General features: G+C 42.0%; 1 protein-coding gene across 1 annotated transcript in view; it reads right to left on the bottom strand.

The window, feature by feature from the left end:
- ablim2 (actin binding LIM protein family, member 2) overlaps positions 1 to 21,993 on the bottom strand; it is a 407,210-nt gene that overhangs the window by 92,204 nt on the left and 293,013 nt on the right. The window contains exon 16 of the mRNA XM_072577791.1: positions 18,268 to 18,350. Within this exon, the coding sequence (XP_072433892.1) occupies positions 18,268 to 18,350 (83 nt within the window). The remainder of the gene's footprint in view (positions 1 to 18,267; positions 18,351 to 21,993) is intronic.

Raw genomic sequence — 21,993 nt, forward strand, 5'->3', positions numbered from 1 at the left:
ACTGTGTCTACTCAAAGCTTTGAATATCATGGTGAGACTGATGCTATTGAAACCAGTCAGTCTGCTAGAATTAATTGCAATTGAGATCCAAGTGAGGAAATTCTAAATGCAGTAAGGGCTGTTCAGAGCAAAGTCCAAGAAACTATTAAGTGGTGCATCAATCACAAGTGATTATTATTCTGCCAAAATGCCCAGATATCGTTTGACACAGAAAAAGTCAGAGACATGCATGAAGAGTTCAACAGGCAACAGAGCCATCAGCAAAGAAAGAAAGTACAGTGAAAACAAAGATGGGCATGTCATCATCAACTGGAGTAAACAGTGGAGAAATGGGTGAGACATTACTATGATTTGTGGTCTATAGAGAACACTGGAACCTATGAAGTTCCAAGCAACATTCAAGGCATAAGGAACCCACAGTGGAGGAGCTCAGCAAAGTTACTGATATATTGACATGGGCAAAACTCCAAGTGCTGATACTATACCACTTGAACATATTTTGCTTGGAAAACTGACACACCTGTAACATTTGATCAAACTTCTCTAACTCTGGTCATGGGAGAGGTCTGCGCTCTAGAATATCTGTGATGCAAAGATTGTAACACTACATGAAAACAAATGTGGATTCAGCAATTACGCCAACCATTTTGCCATCTCCCTGCTGAGCACTGTAAGAAAAGTTTTTGCCCATTGTCCATGTTTCCCTTATAAGGGTGCAGATGTTTCCTGAGTGGATCTGTCCTAAATCCCAATGTGGTTTCTGAACTGGAGGTTTTGCAATTTACATGACTTCATCAATTTGATGGCTACTATATAAATACATCAGATTCAATCACGGTGATGTAAGCCTTGAAACAGTCAGCAATTTTCTGCTCTTGGTTCCTATTGTTGCTATGTTGAGGGGACACTATTGTAGTTAGTATATTTCATGTCTGGCCACTTTGTGGGAGAAGTCCTCAGTTTTGTAGATTTTTTGAGTTTCTAAACTTATGATTCCTTTTGACCATGAATGAATTCCAGCATCTTGTGTTATCATGTTTTATTCTGGCTGGGAGCTAGCTGACCTTCAGACAGTCCCTTTACCTGTAACACCTGGATGACTTAAGGATAGGTCTTTGACTGAGACCTTGACATCATACTTAAATTCAGGCTGGTACACGAGAACATTTAGCTGCATTAGTGCATTACAGGAAAGCTGAAAAATGCTTTTTAATCACTGTCCTGAGTGTTCTTCAAAGTGAATAAAACATAAGATGTCTGCAGTTTGTGACATAACTTGCAGTGAATGGGTAACCTCTCATTATCTTTGAGATCAGACTCCAGTCTGTTTTAATTTGCTCTTTCCCCCTTTGAAAGACTGTTGGATTCCCTTTACGTCAGTTGTTGTGATGTTTCTTGTGTCTCTTTTTCTCTCTCTCTCTCTCTCGATAGTTACTTTACATTCACAGCTAATTTTGGCTATCATCTGTCCTCTTGCAAAGAAAAACATATTTTGAAATTGCAAGTTTATAAAATGCACAATACTTTGTGGTTATGAGACTGCATGTGTTAAAATGCTGTTCAGAGAGTCACATCTGATGACAAGATCCAGCTGGTGTCAAATTCCTGGTCTTTTCTCTGAACTTTTCTACAGCCAAATAAAATGCGATGCTTTTCTTTCAGTGTTCTACTCTCAGTGAGTCTGCTCGCATATAGGGAAGCAATGTCGATGTTCAGCCTCATCAAGGTCCAAGTCTTACACACATTATCAACCATCTGCCAGTAATCTGTCACTCCTGAAATTTGGTATCTTTCCTTTTTGTTGGTTTTATTTGGTTGCCAAGTGTGTGAGATTTCATCCATTTCCTGAACAGAGGTTCTCAGCAACAAGCACCCATTGAAGTGGATGGACTGTGGAGAACCAAAGCCTTTCCAGTTGACAGCAACTCAGCTTAAAGTGGGTGGTGACCAACATTCCAAGGCTCTCTGAAATTCAGTGGAAGCCTATCAACATCCATGGAGCTTGCCAGTGGCCCTGCAGCTTCAAGGGAACATTGGTGATGGCAGGCCAATGGGATGTGAGGGTTCCTCTTACTTGTCAAAGACAAGCCCTTTGCATTTATTCTCTCAACAATCCAGTTGTGATTATCAGTCATAACTGCAGTCATGTGTGTTAATACTCTGCAGAGAAACTGGGGTGGAGGGCAGCGATGGGGACAGGGGATTTGGTGACGTATCAAGGACAATGGTCAAGGTGACTAGCACATGGGTTAAGGGTTGTGGGTTTCAGGCCAGCAGCTAATAGAGGGTACTGGGGTCTGTGAGTGAGGGATGGGGTGGATTGGAATGTTAGAGTGGGTGAACGGGATGAGGCAACAGGGTTGACAGAGCTTTGAGCTAGCAACCGGGAGAAGGGAGAGTGGAAGCATATTGGGTTGGCGGAACGGGTCTGGTCAAGGGTCCAGTCAGGGGTCCTGGATGGTCTTGCGGGAAAGTGCAGTTTGGCTGGGGGTTAGGGATGATAAATTGGAGATTCAGCTTAATAGCTAATAGGAATTAGACTCAGTATTTAATTGTCTAACCATTCTCTGGGTATCTACTAAATTAACTGAAGCTAGATGCTTTGAACTCTCTGACATTAGAATACAATCCCTACAGTGTGGAAACAGGCCCTTCAGCCCAACAAGTCCACACCGACCCTCCAAAGAATAAACCACCTAGACCCTATATTTACCTCTAACTAATATACCTAACCTACACATCCCTGAACACTATGGGCAATTTAGCAGAGCCAGTTCACCTAACGTGCACATCTTCGGATTGTGGGAAATAACCAGAGCACCTGGAGGGAATCCACGCAGACACGGGAGAATGTGTAAACTGCACACAGACAGCCAATTGAGGCTGGAATCAAACCCAGGTCCCTGGCAATATGAGGCATCAGTGATAACCACTGAGCCACTCTGCCACCCCCAGGGCTTTCTTTTAAAAAGAGTTCCACTCACAAGGGAATTGTCCTTCAGAATTTTCAATTTTCCAGACAATTTCCTTGGAGTCTGTGGGGTCAGGGTCTCAACATGCAACTCAAGCGTGAGCTGCTCCAATGACTATCCAAACATCTGGCAGTTAAACATCCAAGGATTTACAACTTATCGAAAAGACGGGGAGGTAGGCAGAGGGGGTGGGGTTGCCTTGTTAGTTAAGAATGAAATTAAATCTATGGCACTGAATGACATAGGGTCAGATGATGTGGAGTCTATGTGGATGGAGTTGAGGAACCACAAAGGCAAAAAAACCATCATGGGACTTATGTACAGACCTCCCAGCGGCAGTCAGGACCAGGGGTGCAAGATGCATCAGGAAATACATAGGGCATGTCAAAAAGGCAAGGTTACAGTGATCATGGGGGACTTCAATATGCAAATGGACTGGGTGAATAATGTTGCTGGTGGATCCAAAGAAAGGGAATTCATGGAATGGCTTTTTGGAACAGCTTGTGATGGAGCCCACAAGGCAGCAAGCTATTCTGGACTTAGTGGTATGTAATGAGCCAGACTTTATAAACGATATTAAAGTAAGGGAACACTTCGGAGGCAGCGATCATAGCATGGTAGAGTTCAGTTTGCAGTTTGAAAGAGAGAAGGCAAAATCAGATGTGATGGTGTTACAGTTAAATAAAGGTAATTACAGGGGCACGAGAGAGGAACTGATGGAAATCGACTGGTAGCAGAGCCTCGCAGGGAAGACAGTAGAGCAACAATGGCAGGAGTTCCTGTGTGTAGTTGAGGAAACAGTACAGAGGTTCATCCCAAAGAAAAGAAAGATTATTGGGAGGGGGGGTTGGAGCGTAATTACACAGCCATGCCTGACAAAGGAAGTCAGGAAATGTATCAGAGAAAAACAGAGAGCCTTTGCATGGCCAAGAGCACTGGCAAATCAGAAGATTGGGAAGACTACAAAAACAGAGGATAACAAAGAGAGAAATAAGGAAGGAGAGTATCAAATATGAAGATAAGCTAGCCAGTAATATTAGAAATGATAGGAAAAGTTTCTTTCATTACATAAGAAACGAACGAGAGGCAAAAGTAGAAATTGGGCTGCTCCAAATTGATGGAGGAAGGCTAGTGATGGGAGATAAGGAAATAGCTGAAGAACTTAATAAATACTTTGTGTCAGTCTTCACAGTGGAAGACATGAGTAATATCTCAACAATTAAGGAGAGTAGGGGGCTGAGTTGAGTATGGTGGCCATTACAAAGAGAAAGTCCTAGAAAAGCTAAAAGGTCTAAAAATTGATATATCTCCTGGCTCCGATGGGCTACATCCTAGAGTTCTGAGGTAGGTGGCTGAGGAAATAGCAGAGGTGTTGGTTGTGATCTTTCAAAAGTCACTGGAGTCAGGGAAAGTCCCAGATGATTGGAAAATTGCTGTTGTAACCCCCTTGTTCAAGAAAGGATCAAGACAAAAGATGGAAAATTATAGGCTGATTAGCCTAACCTCGGTTATAGGTAAAATTCTAGAATCCATCATTAAGGATGAGATTTCTAAATTCTTGGAAGTGCAGGGTCGGATTAGAACAAGTCAGCATGGATTTAGTAAGGGGAGGTTGTGCCTGACAAACCTGTTAGAATTCTTTGAAGAGGTAACAAGCAGGTTAGACCAGGGAAACCCAGTGGATGTTGTCTATCTAGACTTCCAAAAGGCCTTTGATAAGGTGCCTCACAAGATGTTGCTGCGTAAGGTGAGGCCCCATGGTATTCAAGGTGAGCTACTGGCATGGATTGAGGATTGGTGGTCTGACAGAAGGCAGACAGTTGGGATAAAAGGTTCTTTTCGGCATGGCAGATGTTGACAAATGATGTCCCACAGGGTTCAGTGTTGGGGCCACTACTGTTCACTTAACATATTAACAATCTGGATGAAGGGACTGGGGGCATTCTGGTGAAGTTCGCCAATGATATGAAGTTAGGTGGACAGATAGTTAGTACTGAGGAAGAGGGGAGGCTGCAGAAAGATTTGAATACTTTAGGAGACTGGGCCAGGAAATGGCTGATGAAATTCAACGTGAGCAAATGTGAGGTCTTGCACTTTGGGAAAAAAAGAACACAGGCATGGACTATTTTCTAAACGGTGAGAAAATTCATAAAGTCAAAATACAAAGGGATCTGGGAGTGCTAGTCCAGGATTCTCTAAAGGTTGACTTGCAGGTTGAGTCAGTGATTAAAAAATGCAAATATAACATTGCCATTTATCTCAATAGAGTTGGAATATAAAAGCAGCGATGTGCTTCTGAGACTTTATAAAGTTCTAGTTAGGCCCCATTTAGAATACTGTGTCCAATTTTTCGCCCCACACCTCAGAAGGAGCGTGTCCAGCAGAGATTCACATGGATGATCCCTCGAATGGTAGGCCTAACATTTGATGAATGATTGAGTATCCTGGGATTGTATTCATTAGAATTTAGGAGGTTGAGGGGAGATCTAATAGAAATTTACAAGATAATGCATGGCTTAGAAAGGGAGGACACTGGGAAGTTGTTTCTGTTAGGCGGGGAGACTAGGTCCCTTGGGAACAGCCTTAGAATTAGAGAGGGTCAATTTAGAACAGAAATGAGGAAACATTTCTTCAGCCAGAGAGTGGTGGCCTGTGGAATTCGTTGCCACGGAGCGCAGAGGAGGGTGGGACATTAAATGTCTTCAAGGCAGAGATTGATAAATTCTTGATCTCACAAGGAATTAAGGGCTATGGGGAGAGTGCGGGTAAGTGGAGTTGAAATGCCCATCAGCCATGATTAAGCAGCAGAGTGGACTCGATGGGCCAAATGGTCTTACTTCCACTCCTATGTCTTATAGTCTTATGGAATATCTGGGCCACTGTTGGGTCCGTGACCTGTCACTTGTGAAAAGATTTGTGCAGAACATTACCTTCAACCACAAATGCATCAGCCAGTCTTTTTTTAAATTCACTCTTGGAAAGTGGGCATCATTGGATAGGTCAGCACTTATTGCCCATTGTTAAATGCCCTGGAGAAAACAGTGATGATGAACGATCATGAACTGCTGCCATAATTGATGTGTCAGGAATGCAGAGTAATGGAAGGAAAGGAGCTCCAGAAATTTGACCCAACAACAGTGAAAGACTGGTGATAAAGCTCCAAGTTAGGATGGTGTGTCACTTGGAGAGTAACTTGCAGGTGCTGCTGGTCCCATGTGTGCCTTTAGATGGTGAACAGCCTCTGGGTTACTGCTGTTGAACTCTCAGCCTCTGAACTACTTTTGCAGCATTGATAAATGGCTTGTCCAGTACATTTTCTGATCAATGGTAGTACTCAAGACTTTGATAGTAGTGCTTTCAATGACGATAATGCCATTGAACATCAAAGATTGGTGGCTAAATTCTCTCTAGATGGAGATGGTCACTCTTGTCACTTGTTGGCTCAACCATTACTTGTCATTATCATCTTGAACATGATATTGTCCAGAATTTCCTACATATGGACGTGGACTGTTTCAGTATCGGAGGAGTTGTTCATGGTCCTAGATGTGCAATCATTCATGAACATCAACACTTCTAACCTTATAATGGAGAGAAGGTCATTGATGAAGCTGAGTAATGTCTTCAAGTTTCGGGGGAAACAAAATGGTGGATCCTGTTCGATGGATTCCTGAGCAAACTGTTAAAGTCATATGGCATATTGCTTCATTTTTATAACAGTCAAACCACCACCATGACATAGCCTGACTTCCTGTCAGATCTGTCCTGCATGCCCAGAGTCTCACCCCCCCTCCCCATGCTGTCCATGAGATGGTTCAGTGGGAAAGAGATCATTGCTCACCTCCTTCTCGAAGGTGCCTTTGCAAAACTGATCTGTAAAGAGGTGCAGAGTTTTCTTGTCAAGGTTATCCTAAACAACTTTGTAACACACTATACTGTACTTTATGAGGTACCCCTGGAAACACTCACCAAAATAAACATCAGTTGGTGCTAGAGGATGGTTAACTTGGTCAAAGATGCTTTTCATTCTGCCAGAAAAATCCATTGGTCTTCCAGTGCAGAGAAGTACTGACAACTGAGTACTGCAGACTGGTAAATTCTAGGGTCCAGGGATATGTGCTTAGGGATGCACTAAAGCTTGGTGGCAGCTGCCATGGAAGAACAGTGGGAGAAGGTTGTTAAGGCTTTCCTGTTATAGTGTACAGCTGGGCTGAGAACTGTGCAAAATCCCTTTGGTCATATTCTTTGCATGGAATAAATATTGTTGGAATGACACAGAGAATAGTTTATAACTGTAACTTTACTGAGGTGTGACAGCGCCTGTATTGAACTTTACATGATATCAACTTTGAACCTTATGTTCTTTTATGAATTTTATGAATAAACTATATCTTTGGAAGAAAAACCTTCTAAGTTTACTCATAACATTTTATCCTACTTACACTGAGCTTCAGACTGATGAAGTCTCACCGGACTCAAAAGGTTAATTTTATTTCTTTCTCCACAGATGAAACTAGATCTGCTGAGGTTCTCCAGCATTCTGCTTTTTTCAAGACTGAGAGGAATTTTGTTTTTGTTCGACTAAGGGGAAAGCAGTCACTAAACTGGGAGATCTGGGTTATTCTGCACAATTATGTTCTTCACAGCTCATTGAATTTTTGACAACAAGTAAAATGATAAATTGTAGTGGATGGCAGATGTTCTGGGTGCCATAAATTGAAGGCACCCAGTCACTTAAACCCTGATCATGAACCCCACTCATCCCTGAAGATGTCAGAAACAGGTATAAAGTGGTATCACACTTTAGCAATTTCTCCCTAGAGGTTCTCCTGAAAGCTGTCCAAGAAGAAAGGCAAGTTCTTTTTCCTATGGATGGCAATAAGAGGCCATCTTGAACAATGAAGGCAGCATGGACAGAGGTGACTGCAAAGATCAAGGCCATAGTTGACTCAAGAAAACCTGGCTCTAGAGCCACGAGGCCATGGTGTGAACAACCATCTATCCAAAGCTTCATGCTCCTATGAATGGGTGTTAACATGGATGGCTGTCACTGGCGAGGACTGTCACACACAAATATTGGGTGCCAAGCTGCTCAACAATAACCTGCTCATTAAACCCAGTTTGTGTTTTGCCAGGGCCACTCAACTCCCGATCTTATAGAACATAGAACATAGAACAATACAGCGCAGTACAGGCCCTTCGGCCCTCGATGTTGCGCCGATCAAAGCCCACCTAACCTACACTAACCCACTATCCTCCATATACCTATCCAATGCCCGCTTAAATACCCATAAAGAGGGAGAGTCCACTACTGCTACTGGCAGGGCATTCCATGATCTTACGACTCGCTGAGTGAAGAACCTACCCCTAACATCAGTCCTATATCTACCCCCCCTTAATTTAAAGCTATGCCCCCTTGTAATAGCTGACTCCATACGCGGAAAAAGGTTCTCACTGTCAACCCTATCTAACCCCCTAATCATCTTGTACACCTCTATCAAATCACCCCTAAACCTTCTTTTCTCCAAAGAAAACAACCCCAAGTGCCTCAGCCTTTCCTCATAGGATCTTCCTACCATACCAGGCAACATCCTGGTAAACCTCCTCTGCACCCGTTCCAGTGCCTCCACATCCTTCCTATAGTATGGCGACCAAAACTGCACACAATATTCCAGAAGCGGCCGCACCAGAGTCTTATACAACTGCAGCATGACCTCAGGACTCCGGAACTCAATTCCTCTACCAATAAAAGCCAGTACGCCATATGCCTTCTTCACTGCACTATTTACCTGGGTGGCAACTTTCAGAGATCTGTGTACATGGACACCAAGATCCCTCTGCTCTTCCACACTACCAAGTAGTCTACCATTAGCCCAGTAATCCATCTTTTTATTACTCTTACCAAAGTGAATCACTTCACACTTAGCTACATTGAACTCCATTTGCCACCTTTCTGCCCAGCTCTGCAGCTTCTCTATATCCCGCTGTAACCTGCCATATCCTTCCTCACTGTCTACAACTCCTCCGACTTTCGTATCATCCGCAAACTTGCTCACCCAACCTTCTAACCCTTCCTCCAGGTCATTTATAAAAATGACAAACAGCAATGGTCCCAAAACAGATCCTTGCGGAACACCACTAGTGACGGCACTCCAAGATGAATCTTTGCCATCAACTACTACCCTCTGTCTTCTTCCAGAGAGCCAATTCCTAATCCAAACCTCCAACTCACCCTCAATGCCATATCTCTGTATTTTCTGCAGTAGCCTACCATGGGGGACCTTATCAAACGCCTTACTAAAATCCATATATACTACATCTACCGCTTTCCCCTCATCTACCTCCTTCGTCACCTTCTCAAAGAATTCAATAAGGTTTGTGAGGCACGACCTGCCCTTCACAAAACCATGCTGACTATCCTTGATCACATCATTCTTATCCAGATGTGCATAAATCCTATCCCTTATAATTCTCTCTAAGACTTTGCCCACAACAGAAGTGAGACTCACTGGCCTATAGTTACTAGGATTATCCCTACTCCCCTTCTTGAACAAGGGAACCACGTTTGCTAGCCTCCAGTCCTCTGGCACTACTCCTGTAGACAAAGAGGACACAAAAATCAAGGCCAATGGCTCTGCAATCTCCTCCCTTGCTTCCCAGAGAATCCTAGGATAAATGCAATCAGGCCCAGGGGACTTATCTATTTTCACCCTTGCCAGAATTTCCAACACCTCTTCTCTACATATCTCAAAGCCATCCATTCTACTTATTCGTGCCTCAGTATTCATATCGACAACAATGTCCTGTTCCTGAGTGAATACTGACGAAAAGTATTCATTCAGCGCCTCCCCAATCTCTTCAGCCTCCACACGCAACTTCCCATTACTATCCTTGATTGGACCTATTCCTTCCCTAGTCATTCTTTTATTCCTAACATACCTATAGAAAGCCTTAGGGTTTTCCCTAATCCTACCAACTAAGGACCTTTCATGTCCCCTCCTTGCTGCTCTTAGCTCTCTCTTCAGGTCCTTCCGGGCTACCTTATAACTCTCAATCGCCCCTATTGAACCTTCACGCCTCATCTTTACAAAGGCCGCCCTCTTCCATTTAACAAGGGATTCCAACTCCTTATTAAACCACGGCTCCTTCACACGACCCTTTCCTCCCTGCCTGATAGGTACGTACTTATCAAGGACACTCAATAGTTGCTCCTTGAACAAGTTCCACATATCAATTACGCTCTTGCCTTGGAATCTACTTTTCCACTCCACACATCCTAAGTCATGCCTCAACGCATCATAATTTCCCTGCCCCCAGCTATAACTCTTGCCCTGTAGTATACACTTATCCCTCCCCATCACGAGACTAAAAATCACCGAATTGTGGTCACTGTCCCCAAAGTGCTCACCTACCTCTAGTTCTAATACCTGGCCTGGTTCGTTACCCAGAACCAAATCCAGTATGGCCTCACCTCTTGTTGGCTTATCTACATATTGTGTCAGGAAACTCTCCTGCACACATTGCACAAACACTGACCCATCTAACGAACTTGAGCTATAGCTTTCCCAATCAATATCAGGAAAGTTAAAGTCTCCCATAACAATCACCCTATTACTGTCACTCTTCTCCTGAATCATCTTCGCAATCCTTTCTTCAACGATTCTAGGACTATTAGGAGGCCTGTAAAAGACTCCTAACAGGGTGACCTCACCTCTCCTATTCCTAACCTCAACCCAAACTACCTCAGATGGCAAATCTTCATCCATCTTCCTTTCCACCGCTGTAATACTATCTTTGACAAGCAAAGCCACACCCCCCCCTCTTTTACCCCCACCTCTGACCCTACTAAAACATTTAAACCCTGGAACCTGCAACAGCCAATCCTGTCCCTGATCTAGCCATGTCTCCGTAATAGCCACAACATCGAAGTCCCAGGTACCAACCCACGCTGCGAGTTCACCTACCTTATTTCGTATACTTCTGGCATTAAAGTATACACACTTCAAGCCACTCTTCTGTTTACAGGCACGATCCTTTAAGATTGATACCATATTCCTACCCTCCCTACACTCCAGGTCCTGCACCCTAAAGTTACAGTCTGGGTTCCCATGCCCCTGCAGAGTTAGTTTAAACCCCCCCCAAGAGCACTAGCAAACCTCCCCCCAAGGATACTGGTGCCCCTCAGGTTCAGGTGCAGACCATCCTGTCTATAGAGGTCCCACCTTCCCCAGAAAGAACCCCAGTTATCCAAATACCGAAATCCCTCCCTCCTGCACCATCCCTGTAGCCACGCATTTAACTCTTCTCTCTCCCTATTCCTCGACTCTCTATCACGTGGCACGGGTAACAAACCAGAGACAACAACTCTGTTCGTTCTAACTCTGAGCTTCCAACCTAGCTCCCTAAAAGCCTGTCTAACATCCTCAGCACTCCTACCTATGTCATTGGTGCCAATATGGACCACGACTTCAGGCTGCTCCCCCTCCCCCTTAAGGACCCGGAAAACACGATCAGAGACATCACGTACCCTTGCACCTGGGAGGCAACATACCAAACGTGAGTCTCTCTCTTATTGTAGCCTTGGTTCAAAAATGATTAAAGTAGCTGAATTCCAGATGAGTGAGGTGAAAATGATAGCCCTTGACATCAAGTCTGTATTTGACGGAGTATGGCACCAAGGAGCCCAACAAAATTAGGATCAATGGAAATGGTGGAAAACACTCTGCTGATTGGAGCCATAGGAGGTCAGTCATCTCAGCTCCAGAACATCTCTGCAGAGTCCTAGGTCCAACCATCTTCAGCTGCTTCATCAACAACGAGATGTTCGCTAGGAATACTGCAGCAAGTAACTCAACTCCTGACTGCCCAGATCCTGTTTACCGTCTCTAAGGTACAAGTCAGGAATGTGACGAAATACTTCCCACTTGCCTGGATGCGTGCAGCTCCAAAAACACTCAAGAAGCTTGACACCATCCAGGAAAAAGCAGCCCACTTAGAGTCACAGAGATGTACAGCATGGAAACAGACCCTTCAGTTCAGCCTGTCCACGCCAACCAGATATCCCAACCCAATCTAGTCCCACCTGCCAGCACCCAGCCCATATCCCTCCAAACCCTTCCTATTCCTATAACCATCCAAATGCCTGTTAAATGTTGCAATTGTACCAGCCTCCACCACTTTCTCTGGCAGCTCATTCCATACACATGCCACCCTCTGTGTGAAAAAGTTGCCCCTTAGGTCTCTTTTATATCTTTCCCCTCTCACCCTAAACCAATGCCCTCTAGTTCTGGACTCCCGATAACAGGGAAAAGACTTTGTCTATTTACCCTATCCATGCCCCTCATAATTTTGTAAACGTCTATAAGGTCACCCCTCAGCCTCCGAAGCTCCAGGGAAAAAATCCCCAGCCTGTTCAGCCTCTCCCTATAGCTCAAATCCTCCAACCCTGGAAACATCCTTGTAAATCTTTTATGAACCCTTCAAAGTTTCACAACGTTTTTCTGCCAGGAAGGAGACCAGAATTGCACGCAATATTCCAACAGTGGCCTAACCACAGTCCTATGCAGCCGCAACATGACCTCCCAACTCCTGTACTCAATACTCTGACCAATAAAGGAAAGCATACCAAATGCTTTCTTCACTATTCTATCTACCTGCGACTCCACTTTGAAGGAGCTATGAACTTGCACTTCAAGGTCTCTTTGTTAAGCAACACTCCCTAGGACCTTACCATTAAGTGTATAAGTCCTGCTAAGATTTGCTTTCCCAAAATGCAGCATCTCGCATTTATCTGAATTAAACTCCATCTGCCCCTTCTCAGCCCATTGGCCCATCTGGTCCAGATCCTGTTGTAATCTGAGGTAACCCTCATCGCTGTCTACTACACCTCCAATTTTGGTGTCATCTGCAAACTTACTAACTATACCTCTTATGCTCGCATCCAAATCATTTATGTAAGAGACAAAAAGTAGAGGACCCAGCACCGATCCTTGTGGCACTCCACTAGTCACAGGCCTCCAGTCTGAAAAACAACCCTCCACCACCACCCTCTGTCTTTTACCTTTGAGCCAGTTCTGTATCCAAATGGCTAGTTCTCCCTTTATTCCATGAGATCTAACCTTGCTAATCAGTCTCTCATGGGGAAACTTGTCGAACGCCATATAGATCACATCTACTGCTATGCCCTCATCAACCTTTTGTTACTTCTTCAAAAAACTCAATCAAGTTTGTGAGACATGATTTTCTATGCACAAAGCCATGTTGACTATCCCTAATCAGTCCTTGCCTTTCAAAATACATGTACATCCTGGATTCCCTCCAAGAACTTGCCCACCACTGAGGTCAGGCTCACTAGCCTACAGTTCCCTGGCTTTCTTTACCGCTCTTCTTAAACAGTGGCACCACATTTGCCAACCTCCAATCTTCCGGCACCTCACCTGTGAGTATCGATGATACAAATATCTCAGCAAGAGGCCCAGCAATCACTTCTCTAGAGTTCTCAGGTACACCTGATCAGGTCCTGTGAATTTATCCACCTTTAACCATTTCAAGACATCCAGCGCTTTTCTCCTCTGTAATCTGGACATTTTGCAAGATGTCACCATCTACTTCCCTAGACTATATCTTCCATATCCTTTTCCACAGTAAATACTGATGCAAAATATTCATTTTGTATCTTCCCCATTTTCTGTGGCTCCACACAAAAGCCACCCTGCTGATCTTTGAGGGGCTCTATTCTCTCCCTAGTTACCCTTTTGTCCTTAATATATTTGTAAAAACCCTTTGGATTCTCATTAATTCTATTTGCCAATGCTTTCTCATGTCCCCTTTTTGCCTTCCTGATTTCCCTCGTAAGTACATTCCTACTTCCTTTACACTCTTCTAACGATTCACTCGATCTATCCTGTCTATACCTGACATATGCTTCCTTCTTTTTCTTAACCAAACCCTCAATTTCTTTAGTCATCCAGCATTCCCTATAGCTACCAGCCTTCCCTGGATTCTTGTTATCTCATTTCTGAAGGCTTCCCATTTTCCAGCCATCCCTTTACCTGCAAACATCTGCCTCCAATCAGCTTTCGAAAGTTCTTGCCTAATACCGCCAAAATTGGCCTTCCTCCAATTTAGAACTTCAACTTTTAGATCTGGTCTATCCTCTTCCATCATGATTTTAAAAACGAATAGAATTATAGTCGCTGGCCCCAAAGTGCTCCCCCACTGACCCCTCAGTCACCTGCCCTGCCTTATTTCCCAAGAGTAGGTCAGGTTTTGCACCTTCTCTAGTAGGTACATCCACATACTGAATCAGAAAATTGTCTTGTACGGGCTTAACAAATTCTTCTCCATCTAAACCTTTAACACTATGGCAGTCCCAGTCGATGGTTGGAAAGTTAAAATCCCCGACCATAACTCCCCTATTATTTTTACAGATAGCTGACAAGTTTATTTCTCAATTTCCCTCTGACTATTAGGGGATCTATAATACAATCCCAATAAGGTGATCATCCCTTTCTTATTTCTCCGTTCCACCCAAATAACTTTCCTGGATGTATTTCCAGGAATATCCTCCCTCAGCACAGCTGTAATGCTATCCCTGAACAAAAATGCCAATCCCCTTCCTCTCTTGCCTCCCTTTCTATCCTTCCTGTAGCATTTGTATCCTGGAACATTAAGCTGCCAGTCCTGCCCATCCCTGAGCCACGTTTCTGTAATTGCTATGATATCCCAGTCCCATGTTCCTAACCATGCCCTGAGTTCATCTGCCTTCCCTGTTAGGCCCCTTACATTGAAATAAATGCAGCTTAATTTATTAGTCCTACCTTGTCCCTGCCTGCCCTGATCATTTGATTCACTTCTGTTCTCAACAGTACCAGTCTCAGATTGATCTCTTTCCTCACTATCTCCATGGGTCCCAGTCCCAGTCCCCCCCCCACCATCGCTTCTATTTGTCTCTCCAACCGATCCACTCGATCTGATAAGATTCGCATCCAACAGCATTTATGGCAGGTATAATCCGCAGTAACCCTTAAACTCTCTTTAAACTCCCACATCTGACAAGTAGTACATATCACTGCAAAGGCCATTTTTGCTCCTTCACAATCTACAGACCCAGAAAATAACACCGTCTTATTCCTCTACAAAACACTGCACCAAGTTAAATTAAGAGCTATGGCTTATATTTCAAGTTTAATCAAGAGACTTACCTCCAAAAACATATAATCAAGAAGGAACCCACTGTACTCACTAATACAGCCTTTCTCTTGGACAGACTTAAAACAATTAACTTATCTGATTCTGTGTTGTGAACTTTGCCCAAACCGGTTCCTGCAAGATTAGTTGTGAAATTCAATTGATTGACATCAGTCACAAACAGCCAATTCCTCCACTACCAGCAGGTTATACCATCTACAAGATGGACTGCAGAAGTTCACCAAAGATCCTTCGACAGCAATTACGTCTAGAAGGACAAGGGGAGCAGAAACCTAGGAACAACACTATTTACAAGCTGCCCTCTTAGACACTTACCATTCTGACTTGGGAATATATCACCATTCCTTCACTGTCACTGGGTCATAAACCTGGGACACCTTCCCTAATGCATTGTGGTACATATAGCACATGGACTGCAGAGTACAAGAATGAAGATCACCACTACCTTCTCAAGGGCAATCAGGGACAGACAATAAATGCTGGCCAGCCAGTGGTGCCCACTTCCCACAACTGAATAAAAAGAGAGACATTACTACCATATACCTCATGTTCAATCCACGCCTGTCACTTCACTGCACTGACCAATGAAGCACGACAAGTACCACTCTTTCACACCCATATGCCATGGTTCACTTAAAATAAAAACCTAAAAGAGCTGCAACACTGAGCAGCTCAAGCATCATTAGGACACAGATTTTTCCAGCACTTTGCCCAGTTGTAGCAAAGCCCCTCTGTGAGAATTTTGCCCCCAAATTGAAGTGCAATTTGGAACCAGCTTACACCATCCCCTTTAATGCCTCAAGAGTCAAAGCGTTCCCTTCTTGCACAATCTCTCCAGCCACATTTTATCAGCTCTGTCTTCCCACCTCTGTACTCACTAGCACGTTACCATGAAAAATGTGTACACTATTACCGCAGAGGTCCTACTTTACAAAATCTCTCCTAGTTCCCTAATCTCTGCCTTGAGGCCTCATTCTGCTTTCTGCATATGACTGTGGTGCCATTGCAAATCTAAGCCTCCGTCTATTCATTCTGTCTCTGAAAAATGCTTTGTAGCCACAGTGACCCTGGCACCAGGAAGGCAACAAAAAATCTTGGAATCATATCTGGGGCCAACGAAACACAAATAACAGGAGTAGTAGACTATTTGGACATTCGAGCCTGATATGCCATTCCTCTAATCTTAATGCCATATTCCTACATTCTCCCAATAGTCCTTAATGCCTTTAAAATCTAAAAATGTGTCTCTCTCTTTCTTGTATATATATTCAGTGCTCTGGCCTCCACAGCCTTCTGAGTTAGAGAATTCCACAAGCTCACTACCCTTTAGGTGAAAAAATATTTTCTCTGCTCAGTCCTAAATGACCTAGCCCACTTCCAGACTGCATAGCCCCTAATTCTAGACTGCCCCCCTAACTTTCAAATTCTCTACAAGTATTGGTCTTCCATTCCAATTTCTTCCTTGCAGTGGGTGATGCCAAGAACCTGGCTCTGGCTGTACTCCCCAGAGAAACCAGCACTTTCAAAACTGAATACTGGTTGGACAGCAATATACATGCACAGTATCCCTTCCCTGTCTGCCTTGTGTTTCATGTCCTTCTGGCAGCTTCTTATTCTTTGACTTTAGCACATTTAGACATTGTATTCCCAATTATACCACATTAATAAACGTAGGGCATTTTGTATTTTTAACAAATATTCTGAAGAAAAAGGGAAGCTCTCTTCAGTTCAGGATTTCTAATTGACTGTGGTCTGTGAATACTTCAATGATGGGCACCACAGGGAAACAGCAGAATCATTAACTGCGCCTTTGGGATTTCTGCATTTAACTGCACATCTTTGAACACAAAAAGTTGCTGAAAATTTCACAGCATTGTTCAATTGCACCTCTAAAATCTGGATTATTACACTGACTGCTTCTCCTGACTGAAAGGATTAGGTTGTTTCTCATAAATAAACAGAAAGAACTGCAGATGCTGGAAATATGAAATAAAAACAGACAGAGATCATCACCAAACTCAAAACATTAATTCTGCTTTCTCTGCCAGATGCTGCCAGAGCTGCTTTGTCTCTGCAACACACTGTTTTTTGTTTCAGGTCTTTTTTTTGTGGTCATTTAAAGGTAGACTTGGATGCCTTAATGAGTAAAGGGACATATCTCAATAACTTCAGGAAAGATGCAAAAAGCAGGAACATTCTGAAACAAATTCAATTTGTAAAGAATTTTTAGTGTGGTGAGGCATGACTACATGTGAGTGAATGAGCTAAACTGATGACCATTTGTATCTACATTATCCATTTTAAGCAGGGAAAACGTAATTATGTCACTTCTTCTGATGATGGTATGCCTGTTAATTCTGATTAGCTTGGTAAGACATAACATCATATCTAAACATGTCCAAGAAACCAGACATGCACATTGCTGGTATTAGTCATGGAAAACTTCTCAAAGAGATGATAATTGCAAAAAAAATGTTAACCTTAACAGTGGTGGTTATGTGTGTTTAAATAAAGATCTTACACTTCAATACTCCTTTCAGAAGCAAATACCTTCAAATTGCAGAAATTACAATGATTGTAAGCACTAATGAAACCTCAGCAAAAATCTCACTATCTCCAGATAAGCCAGACTCTGAAGTAATGCCATGGCTTGAACATGAATTGCTGGTTTGAAATTGCTCTTTCCGTTATACTATCAATGATGTCAACCTTTACTTAAATTACTTGGATCCTTCACTAAAATGGCAGAGTGAACAGTTTCAAATTAAGATATCAAATGTTGTTACTAAAACTCAATCCAATTTCAAGGCCCTTGGATCAGAAGATCTGTAATAAACGATAATACTATTTATATATTTATATAGCTCCTTTCATGACCACACACTTTTTAAAAAAATGCATTACCAGCGATTGAATAATACTGAAGTGCTAATGTGACAGCCAAGTTCTGTTATGAGAAAATGCTCATATTATTCATTAAGTTATGTTAATTAAGTAATAAAGGAAGGACTCCAAGAAAGAATATTCCTTTCATCTTCAAATACTGTCACATAACTTTTTATGTTCAACTAGTTTAATGCCTCACCTTTTTGCCATCTTGGTTCAAATAAACATGTCCTTCTTCATCACCGTCTTCACTCCAAAACCCTCTGCTTCGCCAATCACCCACTGTAACACAATACTGTTAGCGTCAACATGGAAAATTGAGTAAAGCTTCTAAATTCTAATTGCTAAACTAGTGATAAGAAATATAAGTTCTCAAATTTCTGGATTTGGGGAGTATCATTTCAGCACAGTTGGAGCGTAATTTAAAAGTTCTGATGAATGCGGAGGGTGCTTTTTCTGACCGTGGTCACCTCTACTGCCACTGACTTTGAAGCAGGCATGCTTGTAGTAAAAGTGCTGCAAGTGACTTCAAAATGCTGTTTCTGAATAGAAGTTAGCCTGAGATAGATGAATGACAGACCAGCAAGTGATCAAAGACTGAACCAAGTGCTGTACTAGTCTTTGACCTATGAAAAAGCATGATATAAATCTAAAATACCGCTGACATCCTGCCTGGTGCATCTCATCAATTCCATCACTAGAACAAGTGCCAAACATTTTTTTCAATAACTCAATCTACAGAACAAGGGAATGTTTCCATGTCTGAGCCATATGTGTCGGAAATACTGGGAGCCTCAAAGGTCTACAGCACATGGTACTTTGGGCTAGTTTAGATCCCTAGTCAAATGAATGGTCGTTCTTGTGAAAATCATCTAGGTCAATATTCCATAATGACAATATTCATGGTGACAATTATTAAGTAATTCAATGAGATTGTAAAATCTCTGGAAAACATAATGGCATAAATTAATTTCGTTTTTGTATTTAACCCAGTTTATCAATTTCAAAAGGACAGATTTTGAAGAGCAGTCATATTGGACTCAGTATTTACTCTTCTTCTCTTTCCACAGATGATGCCAGACTTGCTTGGCTTCCTCAGCACTTTATCTTTTTACTATGTTTTTGTCAGGAGCTTGGAGCCCAAGGTGTAGGTTGGGATGGATAATGAAACAGTATTATGGATTGGGGACAAAAGCAGATAGCCCTGCTTGTGTTATGAATTCAGTTGCACCTAGTTACGTTAATTATATTAAGGATCATTGCAATTTTGTCAACATAAACTAACTGGGTCCTGGTACACCTCACATTCAGTTTCAATAGCTTGGAAACCAGTTATTCAGGGCTTTGTTTTCTTGACACAAATGTGGTTCTTAATAAATGTAAAGGCAGCCAGGACTCAGGATCTTGACTTGGCATCTTAATTTCAGTCTCTTGCCAGAATGTGGTAGATACAAAATGTTTTTTGTTTGTCTGAAATCACCGCTTACAAGTGCCTTTGTAACTATTACTTTCAGAGATTGACCAAAGGCAGAAGGACCAAAAGACAGAGTGATGAATCTCTGGCAGATTCATCATGTGCAGACAAAGAAGGGCTTGCCAACAGTAGTGGTGATTGAAGTGCATCATACTGTTAAAGACTTTTTAAAAAAACTATTAAGGGTTTGAAAGTTTTTTAAAAATTAAACATGTCCATGTTTATGTTGACATGAACACATTGAAAAATGTATCTCAGTGAAGCATAATTTAAAATATACGCTCCATCTCAGAGAAGGAGCTGGAACATTTCTTTTCTTTCTAACTTAAATAGCTATCAACATTAATGGACTTGGAGTAAGTGGACATGACTGCATTAGAAATAAAATTGTTCTATGCTGTCTCTCATGCTATTACAATTCTTTTTAAGATTTAATTTTATATAATTTGAAGGCATAAAGTTAAAACTGCAATACTGTTGTGCCAACTTTCTGAAGGAATATGAGGCTAGGAGCTCTGAGGTGCTTTACTCCAGAAAGCAGGCGAGTGAAGAAAACATCCAAAAAATGATTGACAGAATTGCAGCTAATCTTTGCACAGCTTTAGAAACATGTATTTATAAGAGATACACATCACAAAAATGCAAGTCCAACAACCCCGTTTCACATTGTTCCGATTTATAGGAACATAAATGGATCCTGTGTTAATGCCATCAAACTGCATAAAATTAACAAAAAATTAACTGGAGACCCAAAATAGCTGGTATCTGTTCACATTAGACCTTTTTCTCCTGTGTTAATTTCAAACAAAATGTTAAGGTGAAAGGTACGTCATTATTTATTCAGTCCAGTCTCAACCAATTTCACACAAATTCCATTAATAACTACTTGTAATGACCAAGACGACCAACAAAGCAGGACTCTTGCTCCTATTCATAGGCCGAATAATCCTTCACAGCAACTGCTGGTACAGCAGCTGTGGATTGCTAATAAGCTCAATATGGCCTGTAAGCCTGATTTTATTCAAATGTAGCTTCACAAACATTCATTCTACTTTTTTAGTATTATGAAAAATTGGCATTAAATCAATGAAGTGCAGCCACATGGACGCCAATAGTTTATTTCCTGCTGTGGTGGTTAATGAGATTTTGTCAGGAATATGATTATACTGAGTGTAAAATTGTAACATGTTGCAAGTGAAGATTATAAAAGTTTGAGAAATACCAGCAGGAAAGTTATCACAAGTACTGGGAAATAACTTGCAATCTGGTCACAAGCCATGTGTATAGGAATGTTTTTACAGAGATTTTGAAAATCATAATAGATGGGTTTATGTTTAAAATTTGTCATTTGAATATCCTTAAAATAAGTTCATGTCACAAATTACATTTTCAGCTGTGCTTCGTCATTAATCTAAAAAGAACATAGCTTCAGAAAAGAGCTGCTTGAAATTATTTTACAATTTGATTGGTCTGAACTTTGCTGCCTGCTGATTTGTGAATAATAGCTTTGCAAAAAATGTTTGACTATCGAATGTTCTCTCCACTTACTTGCCACTCAATATTTTCTTCTTTATTCTTTCATGGGGTATGGCAATCACTAGCTTGGTTATCGCCCATCTCCAACTGTCCAGAGAGCAGTTAAGAATCAACCACCCGGGACTGGATCTGGATTTGCATGTAGGCCAGAGCAGAAGGATGCAAATAGTGAACCAGATGTTCTTTTACACCAATTGAAAATGGACTAGCCCTTTTCAACAGAAAATTCTAAAATCGTATTAAATTCAAATTCCACCAGTTGCCATTGGTGGGACACAGACTCATGTCACTTGTCACAAAGTTGGTCCTTTTTCTCAAAGTTACTATGTCCTTGATTTTTTTCAGAGGGGTCATAAAATGGTCCAGGCTCCAAAACGGCTGAGATGGTGCAGAGATGAATGGTTTATTGGGGCCCTTTTTGTTTACTCCTAAATACTTGATACCTCAGCTCAAAGGCTTTCATGTTTTAGAACTAACTTGTATAATGAAAGGGGAATGGCCAGTCCTGGCATCTAGGGGTATTTTTTGGTTCAGCTGCAGCAGGGGATGTGTGAAACAAGCTGCTGACTTCTCTCTCTCCTTGCAAACTTAAGTTGCCTGTGCCATGTTTTACTGTTTGTGCTAAGGGATGTGTGTGTTTTCGGAATAGCATTATTAAGTCGATTTGGATAGGATAAGTTATCGGGTATTCTATTTGTTGTTCTTTGTGTTTCATTCCATGATTTTGTAATTAAATTTTGTTTGTTTAAAACTTGGCAGTCGACCCAGCTAATTTACACAGGGTACATCCACTATACACCTAGCTAAACAAATAGCAAAGTTATGGTCTGGGCTACCTGCTTAAAGAGGTTTTGTGGTGTCTGGCCTAGATAGCAGCCTGGGGCTCTGGATAACCAGTCCAATTACATCATTACA

This window comes from Chiloscyllium punctatum, chromosome 1 (genome assembly GCF_047496795.1).
Source record: "Chiloscyllium punctatum isolate Juve2018m chromosome 1, sChiPun1.3, whole genome shotgun sequence".
NCBI lineage: Eukaryota > Metazoa > Chordata > Chondrichthyes > Orectolobiformes > Hemiscylliidae > Chiloscyllium > Chiloscyllium punctatum.